Consider the following 18,993-nt stretch of genomic DNA (forward strand, 5'->3'; position numbering starts at 1 on the left):
GAGATCTACAGCTGAGGTGGGAGACTCTGTCCATAGGACAACAATCAGTCGTATATTGCACACATCTGGCCTTTATGGAAGAGTGGCAAGAAGAAAGCCATTTCTTAAAGATATCCATAAAAAGTGTCATTTAAAGTTTGCCACAAGCCACCTGGGAGACACACCAAACATGTGGAAGAATGTGCTCTGGTCAGATGAAACCAAAATTGAACTTTTTGGCAACAATGAAAAACGTTATGTTTGGCGTAAAAGCAACACAGCTGAACACACCATCCCCACTGTCAAACATGGTGGTGGCAGCATCATGGTTTGGGCCTGCTTTTCTTCAGCAGGGACAGGGAAGATGGTTAAAATTGATGGGAAGATGGATGGAGCCAAATACAGGACCATTCTGGAAGAAAACCTGATGGAGTCTGCAAAAGACCTGAGACTGGGACAGAGATTTGTCTTCCAACAAGACAATGATCCAAAACATAAAGCAAAATCTACAATGGAATGGTTCAAAAATAAACATATCCAGGTGTTAGAATGGCCAAGTCAAAGTCCAGACCTGAATCCTATCGAGAATCTGTGGAAAGAACTGAAAACTGCTGTTCACAAATGCTCTCCATCCAAACTCACTGAGCTCGAGCTGTTTTGCAAGGAGGAATGGGAAAAAATGTCAGTCTCTCGATGTGCAAAACTGATAGAGACATACCCCAAGTGACTTACAGCTGTAATCGCAGCAAAAGGTGGCGCTACAAAGTATTAACTTAAGGGGGCTGAATAATTTTGCACGCCCAATTTTTCAGTTTTTGATTTGTTAAAAAAGTTTGAAATATCCAATAAATGTCGTTCCACTTCATGATTGTGTCCCACTTGTTGTTGATTCTTCACAAAAAAATACAGTTTTATATCTATAAAGATATAAAACTGTATTTTTTTGTGAAGAATCAACAACAAGTTTAAAGCCTGAATTGTGGCAAAAGGTCGCAAAGTTCAAGGGGGCCGAATACTTTCGCAAGGCACTGTATCTAAAAAAACAGTTTTTGCTTTGTCATTATGGGGTATATTGATGAAGGGGAAAAAATATTTAATACATTTTAGAATATGACTGTAGCATAACAAAATGTGGAAAAAGTCAAGGGGTCTGAATACATTCCGAATGCACCGGACATCTAAATACTCAAGCAATGACCCTAAAAACTGTCTGGGGAACTGACAAACGACCAGGCAACTGTTATAAATGGCCCAGAAGTGTTTTTGGGTGAACTTCCCCTTTAAGGACTTCCCCTATAACTAAGAGAGTACGGGGTAATTCTACAGACAAAATGCAGAAGTGACCCCCTATCTGGCCCACTGTAAAATGAAAGTAGTCTACAGCACACCACTCTCAGTCTCACAGAGGACTGCATGCAGGAAAAGACATGATTGTGGTATGTAAATATTAATAATATCTACTAATTATCATCAAAGTCATTGTGGCGTCCCAATTGGCACCCTATTCAACTTCATGGTTCAACTTCACATACTGAAAGTGTCACTGTTAATGTTGACAGTTATTTATGATGCTTTGGGTAAACGCTTCTGCTGAATGATCATTTTATGAAAGTGATTGAGTTCTCCAGTGTCAACTCCCTTGTAGGGATCTTTAACTTACTTTCCTTGCTGATCTGTTTCATTTCAAAGATTAGGGGGTAGTAATAGCGGAGGCCCGTTTCAGCTGCACTGAAGAAAAATATGAAAGCAACTTGAAACAATTTCAAGGATTACAGTTTATATAAGCAAATCATTCAATTGAAATAAATGAATTAGACATGACTAGGAATACAGATATTTATATTTTGACCACAGATACATAAAAACAGTAGGGGCGTGGATCAGAAAACCAGTCAGTATCTGGTTTGACCACCATTTGCCTCATGCAGCGCAACACATCTGTTTTGCATAGAGTTGATCATGCTGTTGATTGTGGCCTGTGGATTGTTCTCCCACTCCTTTTCAGTATCCCTGTGCATTCAAATTGCCATCGATAAATGCAATTTTGTTCATTGTCCATAGCTTATGCCTGCCCATACCATAACCACACTGCCACCATGGGTGCACTCTGTTCACATCAGCAAACCGCTCGCCCACACAATGCTGATATGTGCAGAGATTCTTTAGTTGTGCAAACCAACAGTTTCATCAGCTGTCCGAATGGCTGGTCTCAGACGATCCTGTAGTTGAAGAAGCCGGATGTGGTCTGCAGTTGTGATGCCAGTTGGATGTACTATCAAGTTCTCTAAAACAACTTTGGAGGTGTCTTATGTTAGAGAAATGAACATTCAATTATCTGGCAACAGCTCTGATGGCATGAGATTATCTGGAAATTTAAGATCTGTAGCATTGTGTTGTGTGACAAAACTGTACATTTTAGAGTGGACTTTTATTGCCCCCCAGCACAAGTGCACCTGTGTAGTCATCATGCTGTTTATTCAGCTTGTGTATATACCAAATTTGAGAGAAATACACGTTTTGTGCCTATGGAAAATGTCAGGGATCTTTTATTTCAGTTCATGAAACATGGGACCAATACTTTACATGTTGTGTTGATATTTTTGTTCAGTGTAAAAGTAACAAATAGTGGTGAGTCATAAGAATAATTGCTTTGATAATAAAGTTTTATCAATATTCTTGTTGTTAATGAAGTCAAGACTTCGACCCAGATCCGTCGTTCCCCCAAAGCCTTCTAACCTCAAATCCTTGGGGCCAAACATCCCAAACCACTTCCAGACCAGAAACCAGAACAGTCCAAACCTGAACCAGAACCAACCCCCATCAGGGGAGAGGAGCCAGGAGAGGAAACAACATCAACTACCGGAGGGGAAGGTGAAGAGGATTGTGCGTAAGTTCAGCAACCAGGAGTATGAGGTGATGGGGCAGGCAGGACTAGAGACAAGAACAGGTGTAGAGGCAGGGGCAGAGACAGTGACTGGGGCAAAGCAGGGAGACGGTGGGGTGGTGGGGTGGACAAGGACAGAGGCAGGACAGCAGGCAGACAGTAACAGAGGACAGACAAGGGCCCAGCAGGCTGACTATGATGCTATAATAATGAGCACTGTGGAACTCAGCCTCATACCACCTCCAGTACCATTGAGAAAGCCACGTTCTGGCCCTCACACACAACCTACAGCACAACCCACAGCACAGAGTGATGCCGTGCCCCTGAGGCAGAAGACAGACAACCATCTGGGCACCCTTCTCACACCTGGACATGGACAAGGAAACAGATCAGGTAAGCCAAGTCACATCTTTTAACCTCTGAATGTTCCTTTGTAAAATGATTAGGAGTCAGCGCTATTTTCTGACAATGAATACATGAAAAGGGTGTGTTCCTGCACATGTAGGAACAGAGAAAACCTTGTGGTATATTGACGTTCCTATGTATCCATGTCCATATGTCTATGAGGAAGAGAAAGAGTAAAAAACGATCATGTCTCGGACGTACAGAATCTGCTTTATGTTCCAAGTAGTCTCTTATGACATTAATGTAAAAATTGAGTAGCGGGAGATTTGGTTCTGGGTGCCGAGGTTAGGATGCCGAGGTTCTGGGTGCTGAGGTTAGGTTCACATGAATTGGATTAAGTAACAAATGAACAAACAAGCACATTGTATTTCACACTCACAACACAATAACACGCACTCTCTTTCAGCTCCCGATGGTAGTGAGGTGGATGAAGCGCCTGTGTGTGTTACCATTGAGAGCAGACAAACCACAGGCTCGGCAGCCACCCCTAGTGGTCACCATGGCAACATGACACAGTGCCAGTGCATCTGTCACCTGAGGAGAACTGGCATGAAGTTAGTCTGGGTTCCTCTGGAGGAAGAGGAAGATAACTATGTAGAGGTGATAGGGGATGAAGAAAAAGACAAACGAGGGAATGAGCACCAGAAGAGAGTGGTGAAGGAGGGGAAGGAAGAGGATGAAGATGACTACATAGAAGTGACAGGGGATGAAGAGAAAGAAAAACGAGGGAATCAGGACCAGAAGAGAGAGAGGAAGGAGGTGAATGAAGAGATGTTGGGATCTTTCAGAGCAGATGAGCGAAGGGGGAAAAGTGAGCACAGAGAGGTCAGAGTTCACAAGGTCAGCGAGAATAACAGCCAGAGATCCTTCCCTTCAAAACATAACACATCATCCAACGCAGAATCTTCCCTGGCCCTGATGATCTGCTCACAGCACAGCTCATATCAGCATAGCACACAACAGCACAGCTCAAACACCAAGCACAGCTCACACCAGCACAGCTCACACCAGCACAGCTCACACACCAGACCCCCTCAAAACAAAACTGAGACATATGATGAGGTTACATATGAGGCCATGTCCATGTCTGACAGAGAAGAACCACATCCACCCCCACTCCCACGCCTAATGAAACCTCCACTGATGCACAAGACGCAGCATCCCTCTCCTCCGAAGGATAATCTCCAGAGCATGTCCACGCCCTCTCTCTCTGGCCTAATAACCTCAATTTCAAAGTCAGACATCCAGAAGAGTACCCCTTCCCCTCAGACTCCTCCCTCCATCTCCCATGGCAACCCCCATCAGCCAATCCTGCGACCTCTGCCTCCACTTCCTGTTTTACATGATCTCTGCCTTCTCCCCTGCCCCATCATGCCCCGCCCTCAACTCAGACCTCAGATTTCAATGAAACCTCTTCCACCTAACCCTGAGCCCAGTGGTCCTAGCTGTCTCAGCCGACACTCATCCACAGGTGGGTAGGGGAAGAACTTATAAATATGGATTCTATGGTTGATTTGGTTATGAATCTAGAAATTCTATTTATATGAGGATAATGTTCACAATTCAATAATGAATCAATGGAGAAATATTAGAAACCAGATGAAATCACCACTTTCCCTCCCAGATGCTGATGTTAGGGATGACTGGGTGACTGTAGACGAGGAGGACGTAGAGGAGTAAGTCTGCGCTGCCATAGTGGCAACTCTCAACATACAGTACAACACAAACACCATAAATGTGTTTACGTCTATGTTATGAATCATCTCAAACGTTTAAAAGATTGTTAAATATGGTTTACATTCAGCATTGTGTTTCCACAGGCCACAGGAACAGGCAGATAGTCCCAGGAGGATCTCCTCAGACTGGGGACCTTTGAGGCTGGACGGTACAGAGTCTCTCGGTTTTGTTTTATTTCTGATATTACAACACGGAGACAATATACACCATATACACCAAATAGGAACACATATTGAGTTGCACCCATTCTTGATACACACGGGTAACTGTTGAGCATGAAAAACCCAGCAGCATTGCAATTCTTGACCCAAAACAGTGCACCTGGCACCTACTACCGTACCCTGTTCAAAGGCACCTAAATATTGTCTTGCCCATTCACCCTCTGAATGACACACCTACACAATCCATGTTTCAATTGTCTCAAGGCTTACAAATCATTTTTTAACCCGTCTCCTCCCATTAATCTACACTGATTGAAGCAGATTTAACAAATGACATCAATAAGGGATCATAGCTTTCACCTGAATTGACCTTGTCAGTCAATGTCATGCAGAGAGCAAGTGTTCTTAATGTTTTGTTTACTCAGTGTATCTTTTTACCTATCCTCTCTTCCTCTCTCTCCCTGGCCCTGAATATCTCTTCCTGGCCCTGAATATCTCTCCCTGGCCCTCTCCCCCCCCCCCCCCCCCACTCTTCTCCCTTGTTATTGCTCCCCCACCTCACCCCACCACTGCCAACCCCCTCCCCTCCACTCCACTCTCAGAACCTCTGTACCAGATCTACCAGGCTAAGTCCATCAAGGAGGCGATCCAGCTCCAGAGCATCAGCCGGAGTGCCAGTAGGGCCACCGTGGACCTCCATATGAGGCTCAGGGGCGGTGGGTCCTTAGGGGCCCCTAAGGGCCCGTCCTTCAGGGCCAGGAATGGCCCCGCAGAGGTCCGTCTCAGTAAAGAATGAGAGTGCTCAACTCTAAATCCTCTTCTGTAAACAAGCAAAAAGGGTGTTTTGAACCAGGAATGTATCACATAAAAATGAAAAAGGCCAGCACTCAAATATGATTGTGTTTTTTTGACTCCCCGGAGGTCACACTGTGGCAGGAGCTACCGGTGGTCAGAGACAGTGGGATCCTGGAGAGACTCAGTCCAGAGGAGCTGCAGAGACAGGAGGTGAGAGGAGGGGCGAAGGGGAGGAGAGAGGGAAGGGCAGGGGGAGGAGGGAGGGAAGGAGAGGAGGGAAGGGAAAGAAGAAGGGTGGGGATGGGAGGACGGGGTGAGGAAAGGAGGGGGGGGGGGGAGTAGTCAGTTACATTGTCAGTTACATTATACCAGTCCTTTACCGTACCAAATTCCTATGTGAAACATTTTCTTAACAGTTCAACAATATTTCACAAATGTTTTTTCTATCAGAGCATGTTTGAAGTATTGACATCGGAAGCCTCGTACCTCCACTCACTGAACGTTCTCACTGATCACTTCCTGATGTGTCGGGACCTTGACGACACACTGGTGATCCATGACAAGAAGACCCTCTTCTCCAACATACTCCATGTGTATGAGGTCAGCCAGAGGTAAATGATGTCTGGAAAACAGACAGATGGAGGAAGAGTGGATGGAAGGAGGGAGGGAAGGAGAGAGAGGGAATGGAGGAAAAAGTGATGGAAGGAGAGTGACGGAGTGGATGGAAGGAGAGGGGATGAAAGAGAAGAGATGGAAAGAGAGTGGATTAGGGGGAAGGGATGGAGAGAAAGGGGATGGAGGGAGAGGGGATAGAAGGAGAGTGGATGGAAAGAGAGGGGATGGAAAGAGAGGGGATGGGGGAGAGGGTTTGGAGAGAGAGGTGGATGGAGTGAGAGGGAATGGAGAAGGGATGATACAGGGGACTGTAAAGAAAGAGAGATCCAACCTACGTAAATTGAAACATCCCTCACTCTCAAATTCTTCTCACAGGTTCTTGAAGGATCTTCTGAGTAGGATCGATGAGAACATTCTGATAACTGATGTGTGTGACATCATCCACCAATACGCCCTGTACGACTTCTCAGTCTACATTGATTACATCCGTAACCAGGGTTACCAGGAGAGGGCCTACAGCTCCCTCATGTGAGTAAATAAATTCACCCACCACACCTTATAAGGCCCATGTACTTATGGATTGTGTGCTTCTGAGTTTTGAAATAATTTATCGGGAAAACATAACCCAAAACACAACCAAAACAAACTTAAAATGCATCCAACAAGTTTGTAGAGTCACAAGGAATATGGGACGAAATATTGAACTAAATATACTATAAGAGAATTTGTCCAAATACTTATGACTTCTTCGGGGGCTAAATACATTTCTAAACGGTAAAACATATGTATGAAAATACCTTAAAATAAAAGGTGACCTTTTGTCACCTCATACAAAACATTTGCTGGAGCATAGAGCCACATTTTAAATTACAACTTCCCTCATGTATTTGGACATTGAAGTAACATTTTCACATTTTGCTCTGTACTCCAGCATATTTTTTTGATTTTTTGTCATCAAATGTTTTTATTGTTGTTGGTAAAACAAGTACACATGGACAAATAAACAGACGGAACAAGAACAAGACAAACATGTCCGCCCCACTCACAGGACTTCCCTAACTAATAGTTAGATTAGTAGTTCATGCTAGAAATCTTACTGAGTCATATGCTGATGAAAGAGCTGTTATGTTTCTTTCACTAGCCTCATACATTGGTGCTACAGATATTTACATGTTTATAATGTCTTTGACTGACAGCAGACACTGATGTCTGTTTGAAAAATGAAGAGCCCACCAACTTAAGGTTATAATTTTTTGGCTGCTGTTAACCCAGCCAGAGAAATATGTCACTGCTTCAGAGACAGGTCCAAAGTAGTGTCATCATTTAACAGTAAAATAGATGGTGAATATGGTACATTTCTCCCCATTATGTCAGAGAAACAGGATGAAACACATCTCCAGAAATAAAAAAAATTGCCAGGAGCCCCCTGAGGGCACAGTGAGCAATTTGGGGATTGTTGTGCAGTGGGCAAAATTGTAATGCTTTATTTGATGATCGGGGATTCTTGAAGCAATTTATATATTGGATCACGCTCTAGTCCAATTGATTACAGTAGTACGCATGGATTGTTCTTTCTTCCAAGAAGCATGGGAAGGAATTGCATTGTGGGTAATTTTAATTAACAGACAATGTAATTTTGAAATGAATCCCTGTGTACTGAATAAACAATTTGTGAGTTGGGTATATAGAGCATTCTTTCCCCCATAGGCATGCAAAGCAGAACGGAGCTGTAAGTAATAGAAAAAGGAAGTGCCAGGTAGGTTAAAATGTTTCTGTAGGTCTTGTAATGCACGGAAACAGTAGCCTTCAGTAATGTCTGAGACCATTGAGAAAAAGAGATATGTTTTCCAAACAGGTGCCAGACTGAAATAAGTTGTGAAGCGTTAGTGTCAAATTTGAGTTTGCAGTGTTTGAGTGGGATATCAGAATGGGTTATGTCTTGGAGTCTGTGAGGAGCAACTAGATTTTCCTCCAGGGGGCACCAGCGGTATTTGGATTTAGCCATAAATACAGAGGGCGTAAAATAAGATTTGTCCACCTGCACATTTTTCCCACTGAAGGGTAGATAATTTAATATGAGGGAGTTCCTCTTCCAAATGAATTTGGCAATGAATGTAGCCTATCCCAATATACTGATGGTGGTGAAAGAAGGATCATGGAACGATAAAAGTTGATTCTTGGCAGTATATTCATTTTAATTATCGAGTCTTGAGCCTGGAATGAGTTTGGGATTTGCTCCCATCTTTCCACATCAGACTCTGCTTCTTAAGATGGTAATTTAAGTTGTTTTTGACTATTGATTAGAAAGAAGTGATAGATTTCTATTTCCAGTTTGCGGAAATGCTGGACTCTGAGAATGTTTCAAGGCAGCTGTGAATTACACATTGCCTAGTTCAGGGTAATAGAGCAGATTTTGTCCAGGTTTTATACCCAGATATAAAGCTGTAGTTATTAAAAACGCTGATAAGGTTAAGTAATGACTGAGGTGCATTGCCAACATAGAGCAGTTTATCATCTGCATACAGAGATACAGCATGTGGTGGTCTGTGCCAAGTACAGTAATAGGATCATAATGTTGGGACTGTCGGACCACTTGCACACAAGCGGTTCTAGGGCTAAAGCAAATACCAAAGGACTCTGACAACCTTGGCAACAAGATCTGCCTATGTTGAAGTGGGATATATTTTGCCAGTTGATACCATGGCAGTGGGATTGGTATAAAGGACTTGGATCATGCATATGAATTGTTCACCCATTCCCATACGTCGTAGGACGAACCATAACAATCCCCATTATAGGCGCTTTTTCTGTGTCTAATGAAAATATACGTAGGTGATGGAGAGTCAGTATTTATAGACCCATAAAAATTATAATGCAAGTGAAATTATAGCAGTGTTCACGTCTCTATTGAAGGAGCCCCTATTACTGAAATAATGAATAATGTCTAGAAGTAGTTGACCTAAAAAGATACAAATAACTGATTTCCTGGTATTCATTGTTTGGCTTGTTTTTTTTTTTAGTTCAAATCAGAGTAATAGGGAGTAACAAGTGCCTTTAGTGTTGCAGGAATGAGCATCAGGGTGATGCTGTGGCAGTTGCAAGTCACAGAGAAATTAGATACATTTATCATTATCATGTGGGATCTCAGATCTATATAAAGTCCCGGAATGTTAAATTTATTAATACTGGGTCAGAGTGTATGATGCCGTCCATTGATTTATTTGAAGTTATATTTTCAAAGTTTTGGTTGGCACATAGTCTAATAGAATAGGCTAATAGAAGGCTTGGGGAGACCCATGAAAATAATAGAAGTGTTTTAGAAAACTGAGATTCTGCCCAGTGTCTATGTGAATAATTAAGTTATTTTCTGATAGTCTACTGATCAAGAATAGCTTGTGGAGATGTCAGAGTGCATTTTTGTTTCTAGTGGTGATAATTTAAATTCCAAATCAGTAATTTTGCATTGTTTAAATTAGATTAATATAAGGTAGAGTATGAGATAATAAAAACTTTGACTGCATCCCACAGTATTCGAGGACACTGAACAGTCATTGCTTATATCAATGAATTCAGATAATTGCTCCTCCATCTGAGACATGAGCTGATGATTTCACCAAGAGAGGCTTTGCATAAAATACCCTTGTGGTCAGATAAAGCAGTGGGTAATATTTCCAACATTTTGAATGTTATCAAACAGATCTTTAGAAGAAGAAATATATTTGATTCTTGGGGTGTCTCAATTAATAAAATAGAAATCTCTGGCTGTAGGATTAAGAGAGCCTGTCACGGTTTTCTGTACGTGAAAGAGAGTCATACCAAAATGCGGCGTGGCTATTGCGATCCATGTTTAATAAAACAAGGTAAACCCGAATCAAATACAAAAACAATGAACGTAACACGAAAACCGAAACAGCCCAATACTGGTGCAAAGTAACACAGAGACAGGAACAAGGACAATCACCCACAAAACCCAACACCAAACAGGCTACCTAAATATGGTTCCCAATCAGAGACAATGACGAACACCTGCCTCTGATTGAGAACCATATCAGGCCAAACATAGAACTAGACAAACTAGACATGTAACATAGAATGCCCACTCAGCTCACACCCTGACCAACCAAAACATAGAAACATACAAAGCAAAACATGGTCAGGGTGTGACAGAGCCAGAGTTCAATAATTGCGATTTCATGAGCCTAGCACCATAGCGCCATAGTTGATAGTCATTGGTCTCTCACCTCTGTTGGTCCAGTTCTATTACGCACACGATCCCATACAGCATTAAAATCACCACCAATAATCAGTCTGAAATCATACAATTGTTGCAAAATATTTGTTAATGAGCCGTGAAAGTTTTTCTCAAATGTGTTTGGTGCACAGACTGACACCAGAGCAATCGTATGCATATTGATTGTAGTTTTGATAAAAGTTATTATACCCTCAGAGCCATTATCTAAGTTCATGAATTGTAAATTTCACTTTGCTAATATCATTGCCCCTCTTTTTTGTTGTACGAGGATATCACTTGATATTGCTTGTTGCCGAGTCAATTCACATATTTTTGTAACATTTTTCCTTCTTAAAACTTCTTGACGCACCCATCCCGGTAGTGGGATCATTTTCATCAACACCCGATGAATTGCAGCGCGCCAAATTCAAATTAAATTACTAAACGTATTTAATTTTCATGAAATCACAAGTGCAATATAGCAAACACACAGTTTAGCTTGTTGTTAATCCACCTGGCATGTCTGATTTCAACACAGCTTTTCGGCGAAAGCATAACAAGCGTTTATGTAAGAACATCTCTCTCAGTAGACAAAATATTACAAACACCTAGCAGCCAAGTAGATTGGTCACAAAAGTCAGAAAAGCAATAGATTAAATCGCTTATCTTTGATGATCTTCTGATGTTTTCACTCACGAGACTCCCAGTTACACAATAAATGTTCCTTTTGTTCCATAAATATTTTTTTTATATCCAAAATACCTCCATTTGTTTGGCGCCCTTATGTTCAGAAATCCACAGGCTCGAGCGGTCACGACATCGCAGACGAAAATTCCAAATAGTATCCATAATGTCCACAGAAACATGTCAAACGTTTTTTATAAACAATCCTCAGGTTCTTTTTAAAATATATAATCGATAATATATCAACCGGGACTGCCGCTTTTTCAATAGGAGAGGGAGAGACAATGGCTGCCCCACTCTGTTGCGCAAGCAAAACTCATGCGAACACCCAGCTAACTGATAACTGTTATCTTTCTCGCTCATTTTTCAAAATAAAATCCTGAAACTATGTCTAAAAACTGTTGACACCTTGAGGAAGCGATAGGAAAAAGAAATCTGGTTGATATCCCTTTAAATGGAGCGAAGGCAGGCTATGGAACATGGAGCTTTCAAAATAGAAGCCACTTCCTGGTTTGACTTTCCTCAGGTTTTTGCCTGCAATATCAGTTCCGTTATACTCACAGACAATATTTTGACAGTTTTGGAAACTTGAGTGTCTATCCTAATCTGACAATTATATGCATATTCTAGTTTCTGGGCCTGAGAAATAGGCAGTTTCAAATGGATACGTTTTTTAGCCAAAAACAAAAATCCTGCCCCCTACACTCAACAGGTAATTCAAAGCTGCTAGCCCGCTTGCGAGGCATATTTAAACAATCTACATTCCAAGACAAAGGTGTGATGTGATTCATAAAATATATCTAAAGACACAACAGCAATGGAATTAAATAAGGTCCTGTCCCTTCCGAGTCCCCACACAAACCCTGAGGTAGACACAGTGACAAGCCATTCCACCTACAAGTACCCACAAAAAAACAACAACCCATTACCAACCCTCTGAAAAAAAGATGGCAGAGAAAAAATCCCTACTCGACCACTCCCACCCCAAAAAAAGTATGTCCGTGATCATTGTGAGATCGTATGGTGTAAGAATGAATGCAATCCACTGATTATTGAACGTTATCGATGGACACAGCTTTGTAGAACCAAAACATACACAGTCTGCCTCTGCTCATCTCTCAAACTCAAGAAGAATAATTTCGGGGGCTGCTGCAGTTTGCGAATGATACCTAGGCTATTGGGCAAATCTCCTTCATGGCAGTCAAGTAATTTCGTTCTGCCAAGTCATTCACAATCTAGTCTAGTTGCGGCAGCAACTAGACCTAATTTAAAAGGTGTCAATAAATGATCTTATTTGTATGCCTAGCAACACCAAATGTACATAGTTTGAAGCACAGTTTTATAAGTTTCAGTCACAGATGACAGCTCCAATAAGACACCTATGGTGAACGAGAAGCTTGTAGAATCATGATTATTTTGTTTTTAGTTCATCAGTCGCCTGTAGTGCTCTGGGTATTAAAGTCACTTTGTGTTCTTTCTGGACTCTGCAATGGCCATACAGCATTTACTGCGATGCGGCCTCTGCAGAAGTCAGGGCATTCATACTTCTTGTGCTTTGCGGAGCAGAGCTGTTGTGAAGGAAGTTGTCAAGGAAGTGAGTTTGTGTTTATACAGATCTTACCTACCCCACTCAACCAATCATGTCAATGCAGAGCTATACGGAGCCCTCCTCATTGTTATTTTTTTTTGGGGGGGGGGGGGGGGGCAAGGCATTGCGGTAAATGCTCTGCATGGTCTATCCGGTTTCTGCATTGGCCGATAAAGCATAAATCGTCCTTTACTGACTCAAATGAACAAAATCAGTTGAAAGATTCAGTCGGAAAGATCAGAGTCAGAGAAGAAAGGGCCGACCTTCCCATTACTATTCGTTAACCCACCAATCCACTTCGCAGGCAAACCAACAACCCATTTGCGTTGGTGATGCGGAGGCTGGAGGAGTCTCCTCTATGTCGTCGTCTTCCCTTCTCCTCCTTTCTGCTCCTTCCTTTCCAGAGGATCACACGCATCAAGATCCTTGTACAGGTCAGTGGCTGCATCTCTCCAACCCAGAATCATCATAATGTAATAATAATTAGAATCAATTAGATAGTTGTAATTCCATCACATGCATCAACATCCAGTGTCCGATTTCACCAAAGCATCTTAAGGCTAAGTTAATTGTTAGAACTTTCATAAGATAATCGTTAAATCTCCAAAAACCATTGTTGCTGAAGTTACAGTTGAAATTGCTCGTTATTTAACAACTGCCTCAGCCACTCATAGAACAGCTAAGTGCGTCAATTGCCCTTGTATATGTTACATCCCTTTATACACAGGCAACCGCTAAACATAGACAGATAAACATCTTGATTCTCTCTGTGACCACCGATAACTTCTGAACAAAGTTGACTACAAATAAAAAGTTGCAAATGTCTTTGCAATTGTTACAAAAAAGCAAATGATGAAAACCGAGATGACTGCAGTGTTGAATACTGTAGGCCTTTAGGCGACGTAGACCAATATCTTACAATCATATTGAAATCAATTTCATGTTCATTTCATTGAGTTCTATTACTGTCTGCAATTTCACCTCAATATATTTCATGATATGTAATAACATGTGCTCAGTGATGTGCCAAATCTTGATTTAGTGCATTATAGTACAGGCTAAGCATCGTCAATATTGTGGAAGAATTGTAATGTTAGGGTAAGATTTCCATGGATAAAACTGTTCCGAGAGCAGCGCTGTCTTTCTTTCGATCCTATCAGTATCGACAAATGCCTCAACGATGCACTTAGAGAACGTTCTCGCTGCGTGGTGTTTTGGGAAATGCATGGTGCATCTTCGGCCATTGTAAGAAAGATGCATCGGGCCCTGGTCAGTAACAGCGGCTGGAAACATCTCCAGGTCACAGGTCAAATTACATACCAATGCAAAAAAAATGTATGCACTCACTTTACTGTACGGCTGCATCCCAAATGGCACCCTTTTCTATACAGTGCACTACTTTTGACCAGAGCCCTATTGGTCCTGGTCAAAAGTACTTCACTATATAGGGAATAGGGTGCAATTGGGACACAACCTAAGTCTGCTTTTCCACACAGAACATCCTGAAGAGGACTAAAGAGGGCACTAGGGAGGAGAACACTGCCTCTAGAGCCCTGACCTCAGTGTCTGAGGTAACACCTATTCCATCCACCCCAATTTGATACACTATATGACCAAAGGTATGTGGACACCTGCTCGTCGAACATCTCATTCCAAAATCATGGGCATTAATATGGAACTGGTCCCCCCTTTACTGCTATAACAGACTCCACTCTTCTGGGAAGGCTTTCCAACAGGTGTTGGAACATTGCTGCAGGGACTTCCATTCAGCCACAAGTGTGTTAGTGAGGGCGAGCACTGATGTGGGCGATTAGACCTGGCTCGCAGTCGGCGTTCCAATTTATCCCAAAGGTATTCGATGGGGTTGAGGTCAGGACTCTATGCAGGCCAGTCAAGTTCTTCCACACCGATCTCGACACACCATTTCTGCATGGACCTCACTTTGTGCACAGTGGCATTGTAATGCTGAAATAGGAAAGGGCCTTCTCCAAACTGATGCCACAAATATAGAAGCACAGAATCATCTAGAATGTGTGCTGTAGCGTTAAAATGTCCCTTTACTGGAACTAAGTGGCTTAGCCCAAACCATGAAAAACATTCACAGACCATTGTTCCTCTCCATCAAACTACAGTATACAGTTGAAAGTATGCATTGGGGCAGGTAACGTTCTCCTGGCATCCACCAAACTCAGATTGGTCTTTCGGACTGCCGGATGGTGAAGAGTGATTCATCACTCCAGAGAACGCGTTTCCACTGCTCCAGAGTACAATGGGGGTAAGCTTTACATCACTCCAGCCGAGACTTGGCATTGCGATCTTAGACTTGTGTGTGGCTGTTCGGCTATGGAGACCCATTTCACGAAGCTCCCAACAAACACTTATTGTGCTAACGTTGCTTCCAGAGGCCGTTTGGAACTCAGTAGTGAGTGTTGCAACCGAGGACAGACACGCTTCAGCACTCGGCAGTCCCTTTCTGTGAGCTTGTGTGGCCTACCACTTCGCTGCTGAGCTGTTGTTGCTCCTAGACGTTTCCACTTCACAATAACAGCACTTATTTTATTATATTTAAAAAAAACTTTATTTAACTAGGCATGTCAGTTAAGAATAAATTCTTATTTACAATAACAGCCTAACAAAAGGCCTCCTGCGGGGACAGGGACTGGGATAAAAAAAATATCGGACAAAACACACATCACGACAAGAGACACCACATAAAGAGAAACCTAAGACAATAACATAGCATGGCAGCAACACATGACAACACAGCACGGTGACAACACAACATGACAAAAACATAGTACAAACATCATTGGGCACAGACAACAGCACAAAGGCAAGAAGGCAGAGACAACAATACATCACACGAAGCAGCCACAACTGTCAGTAAGAGTCTTTGAATGAAGAGATGACCGGGGCAGCTCTAACAGGGTAGACATTTTACGAACTGACTTGTTGGAAAGGTGGCATCCTATGATGTTGCCATGTTGAAAGTCACTGAGCTCTTGAGTAAGGCAATTCTACTGTCAATGTTTGTCTATGGAGATCACATGATTGTGTGCTCGATTTTATACACCTGTCAGCAATGGGTGTGACTGAAATAGCCGAATCCACTAATTTGGGGTGTCCACATCCTTCTGTATATATAGTGTACCATTGAATTCTGGATTAAAACTTGGAACATTGCTATCCTAGAGACTGGTTTTTACATCAGAAGTTAATGGTTATCTGTAGGAGCCAGATGGCTTTGGAATGTGCTGGGTGGACAGGGTGAAGTCACATGATTGCTATAGGGGATATGGGTGGAGAGATCTTTGGATTAGGCATCAACGGGGTTGAGGTCAGGTCAGATCCCCTTAAGGGAGAAACAATGGTTTATTACCCAATCACTTCGTCTTCCTGTCGAACCATAAAATATGTAAGGATTGGGGAGAAGGAGGAGTGCCTAAATTGGAGTATATATACATGGTGGTGGTGGAAACATGTTTTGTTTAATGCAGCTGTATTGATCCCATGGGAAGAATTAAACTTGGTTAAGCTTTCATAGTGTCCATTGAATTATTTACTCTGATAATTAGAACCTAACAGTACGTATTGGTCACTGTAGACATGCAAGCAGTAAAAAACATTTCACATACACTACGAACAATGTGCCATTGAAAATAAGTAGGCCTGTTAAAAAGATTTGAAATCCATTAGGAAATGGACAGCAGTCTTTCTGTTGGATACTTCTTCAAAATACTGGGCCAACAAAACCTTACCAAAATGTGCTCCACTACACCTCCACTCTTTGTTGTTATTCTCCCTCTTCCAGATCATCAAGGAGTCCAACACACAGGTGGGCCAGATGAAGCAGATGGAGGAACTCATACAAGTCAATAACACATTGGAGTTCAACAAACTCAAGGTCTGTTTATATACATGTCATTACCACACTGGAGTTCATCAAATGAAAGGTATGTTCATAAACATGTCATTATTACCACATTGGCGTTCCATAAACTCAAGGTATCTTCATATATAGTACCAGTCAAAGGTTTGGACACACATTGTAGAATAATAGTGAAGACATTAAAACTCTGAAATAACACATATGGAATCATGTAGTAACCAAAAAATTGTTAATGAGATTCTTCAAAGTAGCCACCCTCACTCTTGGCATTCTCTCAATCAGCTTCATGAGGTAGTCACCTGGAATGCATTTCAATTAACAGGTGTGCTTTGTTAAATGTACATTTGTGGAATTTATTTCCTTCTTAATGCGTATTAGCCCAGAATTTTTTGGGTGTTATTACATACAGCCGGTAACTAGCATTACGGCCAGGAATACGACTTTCCCGAATTGGATCTTTTGTTCGTACCTCCCAGGGCAATATAACTTATTCCAGAAGCTACTCCAAAACACCGCCGGCGGAGAAGAGGTATTCGCAGTGGACTTCTAGTCTGACTCAGGAAGCGTACACACCTTCCACCGCTTCAGAGTATGTTACTTGCTAATGTTCAGTCTCTGGATAATAAAGTAGACGAGCTCAGGGCGAGGATCTCCTTCCAGAGAGATATCAGGGATTGTAACATACTCTGTTTCACGGAAACATGGCTCTCTCTCTCGGGATATACTGTCCCCATCCATTCAGCCAGCTGGGTTCTCAGTACATTGTGCAGATAGGAAAAAATAACTCTCTGGGAAGAAGAAAGCTGGGAGTGTATGTTTCATGATTAACTACTCATGGTGCGATTGTCATAACATTTGGAAAATCAAGTCCTTTTGTTCACCCAACCTAGAATACCTCATGCAAATGCCGACCGTATGACATCCCAAGAGAATTCCCAAGAGAATTCTCTTCAGTTATAGTCACAGCCGTGTATATTCCTCAAGCCAGTACCACGACGACCCTCAAAGAACTACGGTGGACTTCATGCAAACCACATATCCTGAAGCCGCATTTATTGTAGTTGGGGATTTTAACAAAGCAATTTGAGGAAAATTGCTGCCGAAGTTCTACCAACACATTGAATGCAGTACTCGTGCTGAAAAAACATTGGACCACTGCCACTCAACTTTTAGAAATGCCTACAAGGCTCTCCCCTGCCCTCCCTTCGGCAAATCTGATCACGACTCTATTTTGCTTTTCCCTTCCTATAGGCAGAAACTCAAACAGAAAGTACCCGTGCTAAGGTCTATTCAATGCTGGTCTGACCTATCGGAATCCATGCTTCAAGATTGTTTTGATAATGCGGACTGGGATATGTTCCAGGTAGACTCTGAGAATAACATCGACGAATACGGTGACTGAGTTGATCAGGAAGTGTATAGGAGATGTCGTACCCACTGTGGCTATTAAAGCCTACCCACACCAGAAACCGTGGATAGATGGCAGCATTCTCGCAAAACTGAAAGCACAAACCACCTTATTTAACCATGGCAAGGTAACTGGGAATATTACCAAACACAGTGTAGTTATTCCCTTCGCAAGGCAATCAAACAGGCAAAACTTCAGTACATAGGACAAAGTGGAGTCGCAATTCAACGGCTCAGACACAAGACGTATGTGGCAGGGTCTATAGACAATCACGGACTAGAAAGGGAAAACCAGTCACGTAGCGGACACCGATGTCTTGCTCCCGGACAAGCCGAACACCTTCTGCGCCCGCTTTCGGGATAACACAGTGCCACTGGCAAGGCCCGCAACCAAGGACTGTCGGCTCTCCTTCTCTGTGGCCGATGTCAGTACGACATTTAAGCGTGTTAACCCTGGCAAGGCTGCCGGCCCGGACGGCATCCCTTGCCGCGTCCTCAGAGCATGTGCAGACCAGCTAGGTGGAGTGTTTACAGACATATTCAATCTCTCCCTATCCCAGTCTGCTGTCCCCACTTGCTTCAAGATGTCCACCATTGTTCCTGTATCCAAGAAAGCAA

General features: G+C 42.4%; 1 protein-coding gene across 3 annotated transcripts in view; it reads left to right on the plus strand.

Annotated features, from left to right (window-relative positions):
• Nucleotides 1-1,303: 1,303 nt before the first annotated feature.
• The window catches only part of LOC110534264 (rho guanine nucleotide exchange factor 15), a 39,930-nt gene continuing 22,240 nt past the window's right edge, over nt 1,304-18,993 (plus strand). For 2 of the 3 annotated variants that reach the window (XR_005034176.1, XM_036933362.1), the window contains exons 1-12: nt 1,304-1,415; nt 2,671-3,256; nt 3,675-4,739; nt 4,893-4,944; nt 5,089-5,153; nt 5,769-5,941; nt 6,088-6,171; nt 6,412-6,572; nt 6,952-7,104; nt 13,384-13,513; nt 14,576-14,650; nt 16,891-16,983. Coding sequence is in view for 2 of the 3 variants with exons in the window: in XM_036933362.1 (XP_036789257.1) it covers nt 1,407-1,415; nt 2,671-3,256; nt 3,675-4,739; nt 4,893-4,944; nt 5,089-5,153; nt 5,769-5,941; nt 6,088-6,171; nt 6,412-6,572; nt 6,952-7,104; nt 13,384-13,513; nt 14,576-14,650; nt 16,891-16,983 (2,646 nt within the window). In the remaining variant the exon portion in view is untranslated. The remainder of the gene's footprint in view (nt 1,416-2,670; nt 3,257-3,674; nt 4,740-4,892; nt 4,945-5,088; nt 5,154-5,768; nt 5,942-6,087; nt 6,172-6,411; nt 6,573-6,951; nt 7,105-13,383; nt 13,514-14,575; nt 14,651-16,890; nt 16,984-18,993) is intronic. The other variant, XM_036933363.1, reaches the window with a different exon arrangement.

The sequence above is a fragment of the Oncorhynchus mykiss genome, chromosome 10, assembly GCF_013265735.2.
Source record: "Oncorhynchus mykiss isolate Arlee chromosome 10, USDA_OmykA_1.1, whole genome shotgun sequence".
NCBI lineage: Eukaryota > Metazoa > Chordata > Actinopteri > Salmoniformes > Salmonidae > Oncorhynchus > Oncorhynchus mykiss.